Source organism: Mauremys reevesii, linkage group 1, assembly GCF_016161935.1.
Source record: "Mauremys reevesii isolate NIE-2019 linkage group 1, ASM1616193v1, whole genome shotgun sequence".
In the NCBI taxonomy this organism is placed as follows: domain Eukaryota; kingdom Metazoa; phylum Chordata; order Testudines; family Geoemydidae; genus Mauremys; species Mauremys reevesii.
Window position 1 is genome coordinate 263,418,265 of NC_052623.1, and position 16,240 is coordinate 263,434,504.

The 16,240-nt window shown below is 42.2% G+C and overlaps 1 protein-coding gene across 1 annotated transcript in view; it reads left to right on the top strand.

The window, feature by feature from the left end:
* TMEM263 (transmembrane protein 263) overlaps positions 1–8,500 on the top strand; it is a 32,576-nt gene extending 24,076 nt beyond the window's left edge. The window contains exon 5 of the mRNA XM_039520393.1: positions 6,408–8,500. Coding sequence (XP_039376327.1) covers positions 6,408–6,694 — 287 coding nt within the window. The 3' untranslated portion in view covers positions 6,695–8,500. The remainder of the gene's footprint in view (positions 1–6,407) is intronic.
* Positions 8,501–16,240: the final 7,740 nt, after the last annotated feature.

Below are 16,240 nucleotides of genomic sequence, written 5' to 3' on the forward strand. Positions count from 1 at the left end.
TCTCCCCCTCAAAAGGCAGGCCTTGTATGGTCTGCTGGACCTCAAAGGGGAGACCAGAAACCTGGAGCCATGAGCGCCTTCTCATTGTTACTCCTGTGGCCATAACCCTGGTGTCAGCATCTGCCCCATCAAGTGCCACCGGCAGGGACGCCCTGGAGATCAGTCTCCACTCCTCGACCAGAGTCGGAAATTCGGCACAGAAGTCCGAGGGGAGCAACTCCATGAATTTAGCATCGCCGAGCAGGTATTGTAGGAGTACCTGCTGATGATGGCCTGCTGATTAGCTATTTGGAGTTATAGTCCCTCCCGTTGAGTACGCCTTTCGTCCGAATAGATCTAATTTTTAGCGTTCCTATTCTTGAGAGAAGGGCCCTGAAAGCCTTGCCTCTCCCACTGGTTAGCAGCATCCACCAACAGAGAGTCAGGCTGGGGGTGGGAATATAGGTGTTCATAACCCCTGGAGGGCACAAAGTACCAGCATTTGTTACGCTTGGTGGTGGGTGGCAGCGAGGCCGGGGTCTGCCACAGGGTCTTAGTGATGTCTGTAATTATCTTTTTAAACCGTAAAGCGATACAGGAAGGGCCATAGGGTCTGCACCATATACCATTTCCTCCACTTTATTGCCCAGACCCTGGGCGACCCAGCACAGCAACTGCTGCAGCACCCTGGAGTCCTCCAGAGCTGGGGCTACGGAAGTGCTCACCAGCACCTCATCTGGCGAAGAGGAGGGGGCCACCAGAGGAGGTGGTTGCTCTCTGCCATCCCCACCTGAGGGATCTTGTGACCCGGGGAGACTGGTCAGTTGGCCCGGTGCCGCGAAGGGCATGGGTATTGGTGCCGATGTTGGGTCCCATGCCAGTGCCAGTGTAGACACCTGGTATAGCATCTGCACCGGGGTCTTCATCGACATTGTTGCAGGCAGCGTCAATGACAATGCCAGTGCTGTCGTTGGTGCCGAAGGTGCAGCCAGCACCATAGCAGCAGTCTGAGCCGCTGGTGCTGAAGGCGTTGTCGAGAGCGGTGCTGCGGTCAGTGCCGATGATGGTGCTGCGGCCGATGGTGTTGACGCTGGAGGTAATGGCTTGGTTGCTGGTTGTGGCGGAACGAATGTTGCAGATGCTACTGATGCAGCTCCTGAGCGGGATCCTTGGCTCTGACCCTGGTCTTGATGGAAAGCCTGCAGAGTCCAAAAGGGCCACTGAGCTGGGTTCTGCCATTGTGAGGGCCACTGCATTGGGCAGGACCCTCTATGGTGCCTTGAGCTGGACCTTCTGCTCCTACTGTAATCAGAGTGGTACGAGTCTGACTCTGATGTTTCAGAATAGGATGATCAGGGTGGCGCTGCACCTCTCCTTGTAGAGCGTCAGGAGCCTGGGGACCGACTGCGCTCCCTGAATGGAGGCACTGGCGTAGGGGGGTGCCGAGGTGATCAGTGTGACATCATCACCGGCTTTCCCTTTGACTGAACGGGTTGCTGGGATGGAGCCTGCAGTGCTGGCGCATCCTCCTGCCTCGGGGACGAGAATGGCGCCGTGAGTCTCAGCAGGTGCTGCGCCACTTCAAAAGCCTCTAGGGAGGGGTTTGGCGAGTGTGATGGGCCCGGACTCAACTGCCTCCCTTGGGCAGGAATTGACGTAGCCCCATTCTGAGCCTCGGAGCCATGGCCTGACTGAGGTGCCACTGATGGCTGGTCCCTGGATCTTGCCGAGGGGGATCGGCCTCTTTCCATCCTCCTCCTTCTTCTTTGCTGGCAATTGGAACCGATGCCGAAGGCTGGAGTGCCCCTGAGAGACTCCGTGACAGTGCTGAGCCTCATTGGCAGTGTCTTTCTTCGACGCCGGATCTCTTGAAGATGGCGCTGGAGCGCTCTGCACTGAAGACGACATACTGGGAGTGGGATCCCCGGTTCCTGGGTCCCGCTGAGGTTGAAGAGCTGCCTCCATGAGGAGGATTTTAAGCTGCTGCTCCCTCTCTTTAAGCGTTCTCAGTTGGAATTCCCGACAGATCTTTTTGGTGACCCTTGTCCAGATCTTTTTGGTGACCCTTGTCCAGACACTGTAAACAGGAGGTGTGGGGATCACTCTTAGGCATGCGCTTCGTACAGTCCTGGCAAGTCTTGAAGCCCAGGGATCGTGGCATGCCCCAGTGACAAATAACGGGGGCGGGAGGGGGAATCCCCCGGTAACTGAAACTTATAAGTGAACTCGCTATGCTATACTAACCACCTAGAACTAACTGTCTACAGCAAAATCCAAAAGTACTGCTAAGCCGCTTGCCGAAGCAAGAGCAAGGGGAAGTTCCAGCTACTGACACTGGCGGTAAAAAGAAACTGAAGGGGTGGCGAGTTGGCAGGGCCCTTTATTGGGTGCCATGAAAGCGCCATTCAGGAGGTGCCCAGGCCGACCCAACAGATGCTGCTAGGGGGAAAAATCTTCCGGCTACTGCGCACATGCGTGCGCACACCTGATTGGAATTGACATGAGCAAGCACTCGAAGAATGGTTGGTTATGGGATTTCTGGGTGAAAAGTAGTACAGAATTGCAAAGTATTTTTTGTGTAGAGCAGTGTTGATTCAAATGTGTCTAGTGCTCTCTGCAAACTGGAAAATACAAATACCCTTTGCAGACTGCAGTCATTTTACACCAGTCCTCACTGTAAGCCTTTGTTCCGCAGGCAGCTGATTGTTCTGCATGATTGGTAGAGCCAACATCTTGAACAGGTGCTATGTGCTTATACATTTTCTGCTTAAATAAACAGAACATTCCTAAATTAATTCTTTCTTCACTGTAGTGATCAGAAACAAGAGGCCAGTTAGCGAACAGTAAGCTTCATGGAACAGATCTAGAAAATACCAGGAGCTGCAAGGAATATTACTAGTCCTGGCTGCATATCTAACATACAGCACAGGAAGAAATGAAATAATGTTGTTTCCACTGTTAAAACTACATGGTTGTACTAACACACTTACTCAAGTGAAAGTATCAATAGGCTTTTGACTAAGGATTTGCTCCTTAAAGCACCTTGAGGAAAGTGGGATACCAACTTCTTTGCTGTTCCTTTTTCTGCAAATATATTTAATGGTATCTTTCTGGGTTGTTGTGACCGGGACTGTTATGGCCTTTCCTTCTAATGTCAATCTCTATTAGAATTATGAGTCAATAGCAAATTGCTACAGTGACGTTAGTTATTGAAAACTCCCTTTTCCTACTCACTCTAAACACATTAATGTTATTGAGAAGGAGAGTTAGTCAAGCGACCTTTTTGGCTGATCTTGTAACAAGATCTAGAACTCCTCGTGTCATAAGAATCATTTCTGTTACTGTAGGATACCAACAGACTGCAATCGAAATATAGATTTTTTTTTTCACGTCACAGAACTAGACAAACTGTTCTTTCAATCTATGAAACTCCAACTGTCTTGTATAGTGAAAAAAGATTAGTATTAAATGTGCCACATAATATCCTTGTATTAAGCAATTCTGAACCTTGGATATCTCCTGGACAGATTGACCAGGGTCTGAGATGTTGAGTCTTAATCAAAATGTGCTGATAAGGGCTCCCTTTGCCTTGTGACTCATTGGTGGGGGGTTTTTGTTTTGTTGTTTGTTTTTTTTTTAAGTTTAATTTGTCCCTCTTTACTTCTTGTAAACTTCTTACAACTGTGAGTGACTCTCCCACCCTGCTAGAAAGGTTAATGCAAGCTGGCAGCATTTTAATACCCAAATAGGGGCTACCATGCCCTCTGTTCTTTTCTTTTACCCCCGTTGTTTCCAATACTGAGATGGCACCTCTTGTCTGAAGTGTTCTAGGGACATTTATAATGGATATAGAAACTTACATCTCTAAGACTGTCTACACCAGAGACCGTACAGCGGCACAGCTCTACCGATGCAGCTGCACCGCTTTAAGATTTCTTATGTAGCTGCTCTGAGCTCTCCCACCAACATAATAAAACTCCCCCAATGAGCAGCGGTAGCAGCTCTCCCATTGATATAATGCTGTGTACACTACCACTTATGCCAAGGTGTTTTTTCACACCCTTGAGCAACATAAGTTTTGCTGACATAAGTGTAATATAGATATGGCCTAATTCACTGGTTTGACTCTGGCCCAGGTCAGTACTGATCTGAAAGCATTATCGTTGACTGTTCTGTGCCATACGTGAAATGAGTTGTAGATCTCAGTTCATTTCCTAGTGCATAAATGTCCACATCACAAAACTCATCACTGCAAACTGACTTCTGCTGGCAGTGAGGCCTTGAAAACTGAACTATATTCTAACAACTGTTCCAAGTCAGGGCTGAGTCCTGTTGGTGGAGCAGTCTGTGAGTGACTGCATGCCTGGGGAGATAATATTTGAGAAGCTTACTGTTCTTCTTGCCCTACTCCTCATTCACCTGTTTTCCTGCATGTGCTCTCTATTTCCTTGATTGTTTGTTCCCAGTCATTTCTGCCCTACTTACTGTTTATCTCCTCTTTGCATCTCTTTTCTTTGGTTCCACCCACCACCATTCACTTGCTCGCTTCTCCTCTGTGTGTTGCTTATTTCCTGCACAGTTAAACTTCTTTCTTCAGATACTTATTATCATAAGAGTTATGTAGCTCCTGAACTACTTCATTACTATGGCCCTTTGTTGGTGCCCTGCTGTCTCTGAAACATGTTTCAGAGAAAGAAGAGTAATAGACTTGGTGAGGACTGAGCACTGTGGGAGGTAAATAAACATTGGCACTGTAGAATGCTGCTTTGAAACACGCTCTTCGTTTTACTGTGGTATTAATGGAGTAAATTCCAGACACTGAAAATACCATGCAAACAAATGCTCTCAGTGCCTCTCTATATGGTGAGACTAGGCTATTTGTCAGGTGTATGTGTGGAAGCTTTTCTAACCCAGCATCTAATAGTGTTGAAAATTGCAAACTGCTTAAAAAGTACTCTGTTTATAGAAGATAAAATGCTTCTATAGTTAAGGTTGTGTTAGCATTTCTACTGTAAGTTTACTCTGTGTCTTTCTCTCTTCATCTTGAACCTTATATTTAGAAACCTGGAATACTAAAATGTGAGAGGATAATGAGGATGGATTTCCAATTTTAAGCTTATAGAAAAGCAATCTAGTTTAGGATGTTTTCCTATAACTCTAAAGCTTCCTCTTAGTTTGAGAATATTTCGTCGTACCATACGTATAGAATAGGGGCTTACTATACAACATCTAAAACATGAAAGGAGCTTTATAAAACACATAGTTCTTTGTTTGTACAGGGCCTAGAACCAGTGGTGCTGGGGGTGCTACCACACCCCCTGGTTTGAAGTAGTAATAACAAACACCAAATATATGGTTTCGATCATCAGCACCCCCACTTTAAAAATTGTTCCAGTACCCCTGAGTAGTACAGTGGGGTCCTGGTCCATAACTGGGACTTCTAGGCGCTACGATAATACTAACAAAAAATAACGCTCCCCACAGCTTTTAATTAAACTTTAAACATAATGCCAGGAAGAAAAAACAAGGGAGGCATAGGGTGACATACAACAAGACCTTTTGGCTTGAGTTTTTCCTGTGTATTTTAACTGGTGGGTTTTCTGTTGGAAGTCTTTAGTTGCAGTTCTTAGTGCCTTTTTGGGCTAGGGGGGCACTTCTTAAAGTGTCTTTAGGTATGTTGAATTCCCCCAAATGTAGAATAAGGCCCAGTGTAGGCAAACTGGATGTGTGTGCATGGTGGTAGGGAGGAGGTGGGTGGAGCAAAGAACCGGCCTGAACGTCTACTCTTCTCCTTCCTTCCTTCCCTCCATCACCCAAACAAAACAAAATTAGAGAGGAAATAGAAACCAAACAGCCTTTTTTTCAGGCTGGGATATCCTCCCCGCAACCCCTTCCCAACATAACCTTAGTTCAGCTTCCCCTAGACCCAGTAGATATCACGTTCTGGTACTGAATTGAAATTCTGTCACTTGGGGAGACAGCCCTACAGCAAAAAATTGAATTTTTCAGTAGCCAAAGCCCAGCAGAGAGGTACGTGGAGGTAGTGAGGTCTTCAGGGGCTGAGGTGGAACCGACACCTGGGCCAGGGGATTGGGAAGGGAAAGAGATTGGGATTAGCTGAAGGGTTTGGTGGGGAGCCTGTTTGGGTACCCTTCGAAGCTGATCTAAACTTGGAAGATTCCCTCTCCGTTAATCCGTGTTGTGAAAAAATGGCATCAAGGCACTTTTAGGCTTTGCTCCATTTATCTCGCTTTTCAATAAGAACTAACCCTGGTGCTTTCCAGGCAGCCAGCCAAAAGAGTCTGTAAGATACACATCTTACAATATGTCATGCCATTAAAAGGAGCAATACTTATGAATAAACTGTGTTCTTTTAAAATTAGTAATCGCAACATTACTGACTCGAATGTTTACACTTTGTCCTTCAGGTTCATTGAAAGATCATCCAGAGCAGCAGCCTGGCATGCTTTCTCGTGTGACTGGTGGCATCTTCAGTGTAACAAAGGGAGCTGTTGGTGCCACGATCGGTGGCGTAGCCTGGATTGGAGGAAAAAGTTTGGAAGTGACCAAAACAGCTGTTACAGCAGTGCCTTCCATGGGAGTGAGTCTGGTTAAAGGAAGCGTTTCTGCTGTGGCTGGGGGCATTACAGCTGTAGGATCTGCTGTCACAAGTAAAGTGCCTTTAACAGGGAAGAAAAAGGATAAGTCTGACTAAAGGACTGAGACCTAGTTGATTTCCGTAATACCACGTCAGTGGCATTGGAATCTGCTAAGATTCGGACTACAACAAAGCCACATGTCTTAGACACTTACCTTCTAGAGAGCAGTGGGAAAACTTTTGCTTTCCTCTGAAGGGACAGAAGAAACTGACAGCACAGTGTGTGAAGGTTCAATTATAACCTAGATTCAAGCTTTATATCTGGTGAACTGTTACACTTGATAAATGTAGAACCAAGTACATGTATATGAAGGGATAATACATGTTAGATTTACAGTAAATGAATATTCATTTGCAGTATGGGACTAAGATGTGAAAGTAAAAAAAATTAGATGGCAATCTTTGCAGTACTAGATGTATGATGTGCCAGCTACCATTCTTAGTGGCTTCTGCATCCTCTTGATAAGGAATCCTTGAACTATGTAAAGGCATCTTCTGATGTGCCTGATAATTTCATATATTTTTGCTTTTGGAAACTGTATTTTTATACAGATTATAAACTCTGTCGGTGCATTCTGTTAGTGATGGCTGGCAAGAGACAGAAGTGGAGATGGGGGTCGGGGGAGAAGTATGCTTAAAATGGTTTGTGATAGAAAGCATCTTAAATTTTCTATGTTTGCAGTATACTGATTTTAATGATTCATGCCTTATGGTTGAAAAACTATTTTTTTCATTTAGTGAAGCTGTGTAAAGAATGTTTTCTAATGTCCATCATTTCAACACAGTTCATAGAACAAGCTTTAGACACTTTTTTGATATGTGTTGATATCTGAAACTTAGCCATCTTTTACTAAAGACAATACTGCTAAATCTCAGGTGTATTTTAAAGGTATCACTCTATCACCTGCAAATGAAAGCTTACTACTTGTGACTTTTTAGCTAGAAAGCAATAGAAGGAAATGGCTTAGTTTCAGTTAGGCCGAGGTTCATGATCCATATGGCAATGGATGGCAACCTGTAGTTATCTTGAGAGAAATTCCTTTGCTGTGAAGTTGGAAACCACTGAAGAGTGATCTAATTAAAGAAAAGCCGCTGTCTAACTGCATGCCATACCAGTTTAGTTTGTTGCTTTAACCATTCACCATCTCCTATAACCAAGATATAAAGATTTTTTTCACTACATTTATATCTCAAATACACTTTTACTTAAAACCACAGCACTGTACTATTTAAACAAATAAGACTGACAGAATGTTTAAAGCAGGAGAAATGTCATCTCAATGAATTGCATAGGGACAGATTTCCGACCTTGACACTCCTTTGAATGGCTGCATTCTCATACATCTTCAGGGATGTGCATGGGCAGGATCTAAATGCATGATATGATACAGGCTCAGTTTGTCAAGATCTGCTGACTCTGCAGCTAAAAATAACCTTTTGACAGCCTGTAAAAGATGGCGGAAGTTTTATGTGAATATTCTGTATGCAGTATTTCCTAAAAACGTATGTCCCTGCAGAGAATTTCTAAACATGTGAGCTTACCTTTAAGTGGTTATAGTTGTACAAGGAAGATATAAATGTGTTTGTAGAAATTAAAGGTCAAAAGGTATCACTTGCCTAAAATGTGTATTCCTGTTTAACTGATGTTGATACGGTAAACTGTTTGATATGCGTTAGTCAGCTAGTATGTCTGAACCATTGGTACTTCAGCTGTGATCTGAAGCAACTTTCTTCATTAGACATCATTACTGTTAAACTGTCAGATAAATATATATTTTCTAGCTACTCTGTAGAAGTGGAAATGAAATCTTAAAGCATGTAAATTTTTTTTAAAGATTCCAACTAAAGAAATTATTTACTCATCTTGTTTGAGTAAAGCATCTTTCATTGCTACGCTAATCTGTCATATACCATTTTTGGGGATTGAAGAGGACCATGTCGTAACTGTAAGTTTATCATCTGATAGTTCAGAGCCCTTAACACAGAGTGGTATGACAATCAACTATACAAAGGTTACAAATATTACTACAGTCACTGTTGAACAAAACCTTTACTAATAATCTTTATGGAAACTGGGGATTTTAGAGTGTTAAATTTAAAACACAAACTCCTTACCTTTTTTGATAAGCCATTTAAATGTTTTTTTGTTTTTGTTTTTAATAAGACACTATGAAACGTGCAGCAAACTAAGTGTAGTCTGAGAAGTTTTTTGCTATAATCTATACAACTCTACAACCATCTTGCAGCATGTGTTAGGAGAAAAATGTATTCAGTGATTCTGAATTCTTGTAACTAAATGCTTTAAAGTAGTATAGGGTTTCAGTTTAGAGCTTGGTCCTATGCTGTCTACATATTTTTATTTTCCACTTAATGTATGACTGTGACCCTTTTTTCAAAACTGTTCTGATTCTGTCCTGCTTGGAACTTGTGAAACATTAAATTGTTGCAGTTTGACTTCTTCTGACAGCTTCCTTTCTAGATGTGGGGAAGGTAAAACTACAGGGGAGATGATTCTACCTGTGAGTTGAATAACTTGGTGGGGTGGGAGGTCTCCATATTACATTATTGCACCCAAAAGTGTCATTGATTAAAATAGTGCTTTAAAGATCCCAGCAAGACTGCAGCTCCATTGTCTTACTGCTTAGACAAGAAAAATAGTGGAAGAAAGAACATATTCCTATTTTAACAGATGGGGGAACTGAAGCCTAGAGAGAGAAAATGAATTTCCCCAAGGTCCAATGAATACTAATGGCACAGGAAACAATGCTGATCTCCAGAGTCACAATCCAATGTCCTAATCACAAGTCTATGTCCCAAACAGTTTACAGTCAGGATATAAGCTTGTCTCTGTGACTCTCCATGCAGGGAAAATTCTTGAGCTCTGAGACTTTCTCAGTTCCAAGAGGGAGATATCCATGGCAGCTAAAGTATGGACAGCTCTTTGCTGCTTTGTGGGCAGAGTTCTATGCAGCTTACTCTGTAGCTTTCTGAAAAGATCTTACAGATGGAAAACTCAGATTTTAAGTTATTTGAGGGAAAGGGGACAAGAAAGAACGAGGGTTACAACAATATGATTAAGTGGTTCTCAATTCAGATGTGCACATCCTGGTGGGGGCTCAGTTTTGTTATGTATTGAAGTCAGAGGAGCAGTAGTAAAGATGGGTGTTTGTTAGATCATGGTTAAGGTTTTAGCTGTTGGCACTGTGAGGGAAGCATCATATCCTCAAAACAGAATAAAGAGTAAAGGCAAGATTTGTACACAGACTATTGGGAGGAATTTGAGATGACTACCTGGCTGAGTCTGTGTGACTGGGAATAAGGTGGTGTTTTCAATGGTAACAGAGAGGAGGAAGAGGAAAATGTTGCAGGGAGGGATGTTAGAGACAAGGTGGCTGATGTAATATCTTTTATTGGACAAACCTTCAGTAGTAAGGGGGTGGGAGAGAAATTTTACACTATATCAGAAGCTGGATTTCTTGTGGAATACGTTTGGAAAAGTTGAAAACTAAACTCTAGCAGAAAACAACATGCATAGGTGGTTTCTAGGACTACATATTTAGTAGTATGTAGCTGTGTAGTAAACATTTGAATGCTTATTAACCTGTGTGACTTCTTACATGATCATTTTTACATAATCTGAATTTCTGTCTGGGTGAAGGAATGTTTCATTTGAGGCCCAATCAGACCTTTGATCTGAAAATAGAAACAAAGTGGAATGGGACTGGAGGACCAGAGAGTAAATTTGTATAACCCATTTAACAAAATTATTAAATTAATCCTGTGTAGCAAAACATAACTATCAGCATGCTTTGCACTTGTTCAAAACACAGACAGTCCTTGCCTGCAGGTCTTTCCTGCAGTGTGAACAACGGAAACCATTTAAATTCTTTTCTTTTTATATTTGGGAAAGTGAAAGCATAATAGCATGATAGATTAACACAGATGGGCCTATTAAATGAGGTTTCAAGAAGGGTAAGAATTATTATGTAAGATTTTTTTTTAGACGTGATCCTTATAAAATGGCTAAAATGTTCATAAAGATCTGAAACTTTTTTTTTTAAACAAGCGTTGGGGGGGGGAGGGGAATCCTTTCTCCTGAATCTTGCATATTAGTGGTGAAAGAAACAGGCCGGTTGTTGCAGATGCCAATGTACAAAGCAGTGAACAGTCCAATTGCTGGATTATTTCATGCTCTCGCAGAAGGATTTTTTTTTTTTTAAAGAACCCAGATTTGTATTAAACTATAGTTTCTTCATGCTAAGGTCCAGAGATCTGTTATACTGGCTACTTCAACATGCTTGCAGTTTGGGGGCAGAATGAGACCTGACAGCTGGGGAATGCCCCACCCCTGAAGTTTTCTCCAGTTTTTTCCTGTCTCCACAGTGGCAGGTAGCTTTATCAACCCTCCCTACTGCAAAGATTTTTCTGAGAAATTCCAAACTCAGATCTGCTAATAGACTACTGGGTGTCCTTGGGCAAGTCACTTCATTTATCTTTGCTTCATTTTACTCAATCTACAAAGTCATTATCCTTATACCTCTTTTACAAAGTGCTTTGAGCTCTACTGATGAAAAGTGCTATAAGAGCTAAAGTACTTATTATTTCAAATATTTAGACTAACAATTTGGGGGCTTTGGTCTTTGAGATCAGATGCTCAGCTATCCTAGTGATACAATCAAACTTTATGAAAAGCTGAGGCTATTCAGTCATCTCAAAAATCTACTTACAATCCTGGTTCCTGCCAGATAAAACAGAAAGGAATATAGTCTCTATGGCAAGTTGAAGCAGTTCCTGAAGTACAACAGGAGAAGATACTGCTTTGCAAGCAGCAGCTAGAAAAAGTAGTCAGTAACTGCCCTCTATTGCCTCAAAGCTATACATGGGACTCTCAGCCAGCCTCATCTGGAGTTAGACCCTCAACTGGTGCCAGTTCTCTCAATTAAGGAGCAAATGAGGTCAGTGGACACTATTAAGAGGGGGTACCCTATGGAGCTCTGCAGGATTTACAGGAACAACTTTGCCTCATTCCCAGTCTCAGCAATCTATGGAAAGGCCATGGTATGAATGAAATCTGTCATCTACTTCATATCAGAGCAACTCACTCTCCATACTATTTCCAGCCTCAGAAAATCAGGGACAAGTAGAGCAGGGTCCAGTCTGAAACACTGAAAGTTCCTAAAGGAGGCTTGTCTTCAAAGTATGTCCATCTTACCATCCTCAGACTAGTATGTTTTGCAAATGAATGGCAGTATTTTTTTTTGTTTTTGTTTTTTTTCTTTTCCCAATCTGATCTTACATGTGCTCTCAGGGTCTATCTCCGGGATCATGGTAGCAATAGGACTGGCATTAGGGAAGAAGAAAATTCATCTCTCTTCCTGAACAATCTTTCTGATCGGGGTTCTGTACAAAGAGAAAGCTGAAGGAAACACACAGTAATAGAGTTTCTGGAGTATCCTGGATTCAGGACAAACAATGGGGCCAGGGAAATCAGGCCTGGAGTGAGGACAAATACACCTCTACCCTGATATAACGCAACTCGATATAACACGAATTCAGGTAGAACGCAGTAAAGCAGCGCTCCGGGGAGGCGGGGCTGTGCACTCTGGTGGATCAAAGCAAGTTTGATATAATGCGGTTTCACCTATAACGCGGTAAGATATTTTTTGGCTCCCGAGGGCCGCATTATATTGAGGTAGAGGTGTACTATCAAATACTGTACAAAGGCTCATCATCATCTCAGATGAATGTTAACAAGATGACCATAATTGAAAACAAGCGATTTCACATAAGCAAAAATTCAATTATTAGTGGAGCCTACTGAGAATTCTGATTTCCCCATACAGGCATGCTTCAGTGATCCAAAGTACATCTGATATTCAATAATGTTGGGTATCCACATCCTCATCCATTTACAGAGAACTATTTCCAACTGTATATTCTCTGCTTTCACAACTGGTGAATGCAGAGAATCAGATTTATTTTTTAAAGGGATCTTCCTGAGTCAGTTCAGGGAATGGGTACTAAAAAGAGAGAGAGAGAGCACAGCATCTACCCACTGGAACACTGATTCCTGGCGATCTCTGTGCACTGATCCTCCCATGGATAACAAACTGGTTCTAAAGCTTGTCTCTCTCACTAACAGAAGTTGGTACAATAAAAGATATGACCTCACTCACCTTGTCTCTCTAATATCCTGGGACTGACACAACTACACTACATACTGTTCTAGTTGTGACAGTCTGATGGGGTCTTCGCAACTAGGAAGAATATGATCAGTCCTACCCTAGAGAGATTCTTCTGTCCTGGGAAAAGCAGTTTCCTATCTCTATATACACTCCCCACCAGCAGGGAGTAGAACACTAAGGTTAGCAGAGTGGCTCCTACACCCAGAAATATCTCATGTATAGTAAATCAATGTGGTGGGCTACTGATCAGCCTTTTGCATCTGAAAACAATAAATATGTCTATGTGCCATATGGTATGTGAGGTGGTGAATGACCACTAGCAAAGCTTGGTGTGGTCCCTGCTATGTCTTCTCATCTTTTCCACTGACAATACAAAAAGATAGCAACGAGAGAACAGCAGTGAAACGATTTATGCCTTTCTGGCTGAAATGACTACGGATCTCAAATTTAATTCTTAGCACTGGCTCTTCAGCTGTTTGTCTCCCAGAGGAGGTCTGCTACTGCAAACCCAATCCATCATCAGGGATCAGACAGATTTAAAGGGAACATTTGGAAGAAGTGATTATTACTCTCATGGACCCCAAAAAAGAAGTCATCAAGTAGAATTTATTTTATTGGCTGATGCAAAGTCCATAATTTAACTATCATGTTAAACAAGTGAAATAGAGTACAGCCTTGAGCTCCAACAGGAGGGCTTCATTATGGGTACATAGTAGTGTCCAAGCAAAAAGGTGAACCAATATGATGTTCTGGGCATGTTCAAGAAAAGGATGTTTTGTACACGTCCCAACATTAAATATTTCCTTAGGACAACAACCCTTATTCCAACCCTGCAGGATCACAGAGCATGACCTTGGAACCTCATTCTGCTCCTTACAGCACTGTGCAGATGGAACCCCTGCTTTATACTTCCTATCCAACAGAAGATGGCTAATATCTCCAATCAGATGAGTTCCTGGAAGGTGGAAGCTTTCTCTAGCGAGAGCCACTATTGTACTTTGAATTCAGACTGACAGTCCTCATAACTGTCATAGCATTCATTCCCTAAGTAAATTCAAGAAATATTTCTCCTTTGGGTAAGCATCAAAGTCCAGTCCTTAGGAGCAATGACAAACTCAGAGCAGAGTAGTCATGTCTCCTGTATTGATATCCGCTAGACACTCCCATAGCCATCAATACAAGTTAATAAAATCCTGGATACTAGTCATCCAGTCTTAGCCAATGACGTTCCCTTTCTTTTGGCAGATGTCTTCTCCGTGCCTTAATGCCCAGGGAAAGATGGAGGATATATAGCTGCAGATTATAATCTACCTAATTTTGAATGTCCACATTTAGATCCCATAGTGGATCTGAAAGAAAGGAAATTTTCAAGTTAGCACAGATACATATTCCTAATACTGAAGTGTGCATAGTTTGTTCTGTAAATAAAACTACCCTCTACTTTTTCCTTTTTTAATATGAAAGAATAAGAGTGGAATCTGTCTCTTTTCCCCCTATACAGAATACATCTATTTAATATGACAATGTTTTAAAGAAATCAGAATTGCACAGTTAAGCCCTCAAGCAGGGAAATTCCAAAATTAAGGCTGAATCAACACCATTGTTCTGGGTATGCATCACAATACTCAGCCACATGAATGGTGATAGAATTCCTACCTGTTTGGTAAGTTATTCTCCAGTTTTTGTTTAACACAACTGTAGAAACAGCAGCAAAAAACCACCCTCTTTAATCTTGTCATATTAAGAGTTTTAAGTTAAGAAATTAACACTCTTCACTTGATATATACAGTCTTGAATAAAATATATTAGTATGGTCCCATGGTTGGGTTGTGACATGCTAGACAATGGGGAACAATGGTTATGAATATACGTGTTGCTATGCAAAAACACTCTCACAGCAGGCTACAAATAGAAGCACTTATCTAGGAGCATAAAAAATGGAACTCACCCCCATTTCTCTTGGTCTGCAGTGCCATGCTTTTTAATTAAAAATGGACTTCATAGGCTACTGCTTCCACTTGGGGGAAAACTTTAATTATAAATAAATATATAAATTATACAGCTAGGTAAGATTTACCATGTCCTGAAATACAATAGTAAAACTGGATTAATACTCTTTTTGTCAGACCTGAGCTCACAGTTCACTACTTTAGCTTCTGGGGTTGGAGGTTTGTTGTGCTAGGTTGATCTAGTTCAGTGGTCCCTAACCTTTTCATCTGGCGGGCGCCAGACGAAGGACCGTGGCAGCAGTCGAGCATCTGCCGAAATGCTGCCAAAATTCGGCGGCATTTTGGCGGCGACGCCTCTGGATGACATCGCTTGTTGGCGGCAAGCGGCATCATCCAGAGGTGTCACCGCCGAAATGCTGCCGAATTTCAGCGGCATTTTGGTGGATGCTTGACCGCCAGCCAGGACACGGGCACATTTAGATGCCCCCGTGGACGCCATGGTGCCTGCGGGCACCACGTTGGGGACCCCTGATCTAGTTAATAGAAATGTATTATGTTGATCCATCCAGCTATGGGAAAAGAACTGTGACTCTCTTTATTTCTCCTATATCACTGAGATTCCATGAAAGCATCTATTTTTAAAAAAACAAACTGAAGGTCTACATAGTGGTGGCTGTCCTAACCTTGCTAAAAAGCAGGCTTCAGCCTGACTTTCAAGAGTAAGCTATTCTAAAAATGTTGATGACATACAATGAAAAAGTTTGACTGGCTGAAGTAACAACAGACCACTTTCATGCTGATTGAAGAACATACACAGCATTAAATTAACCAATCTGAAAGACAGAAACTCAAGTAAGTTACTAACTTACCCAAATTTCTTAATTTTTTTTTTGAAAGTACAATCCCCAGAGGCTCCATCAAATGCTTTTTCAACAGCAAGAGATTTCAGTCATATTCGGTTACCTCAAAAAGTCATCTCAAGTTAGCTGCACTATGTTTCTGAAGAATTAAATGAACCCAGTATAGCAGGCTGAGCTTAATGCGCTCAAGGCAACTGGCAAACTCTCTTAAATCAGTATATGAATAAGAATTAACTACATCTTGATTTAACTTCCAGCAGGAAATTCCCTTCTTTCTCTGTCTCTGAGCCGCCATTTTCATCAAAAGGCATAACTAACAGGCAGTCTGTCTATTTAGTGCTGCAATGGTTCAGGGTTACCTATTATATTGCCAATTATACCCACCCTTTTGGATATCTGAAGTGTCTGCTTGTACCTGGGGGAAAATGCACTACTGAATCACAAAATACAGTTTACTTAGCATAGAGGATGCAAATATCCTCCAGTCCCTTGAGTACTGAAAGAGAGGACTATATCATAACACTGATTAGTTCCCAATGTTCTCAAACCTCATTGACAGATCAGAAAAGGAAGGGTATATGTATTGAGGGTGTTGTTTGCAAGGAAAAA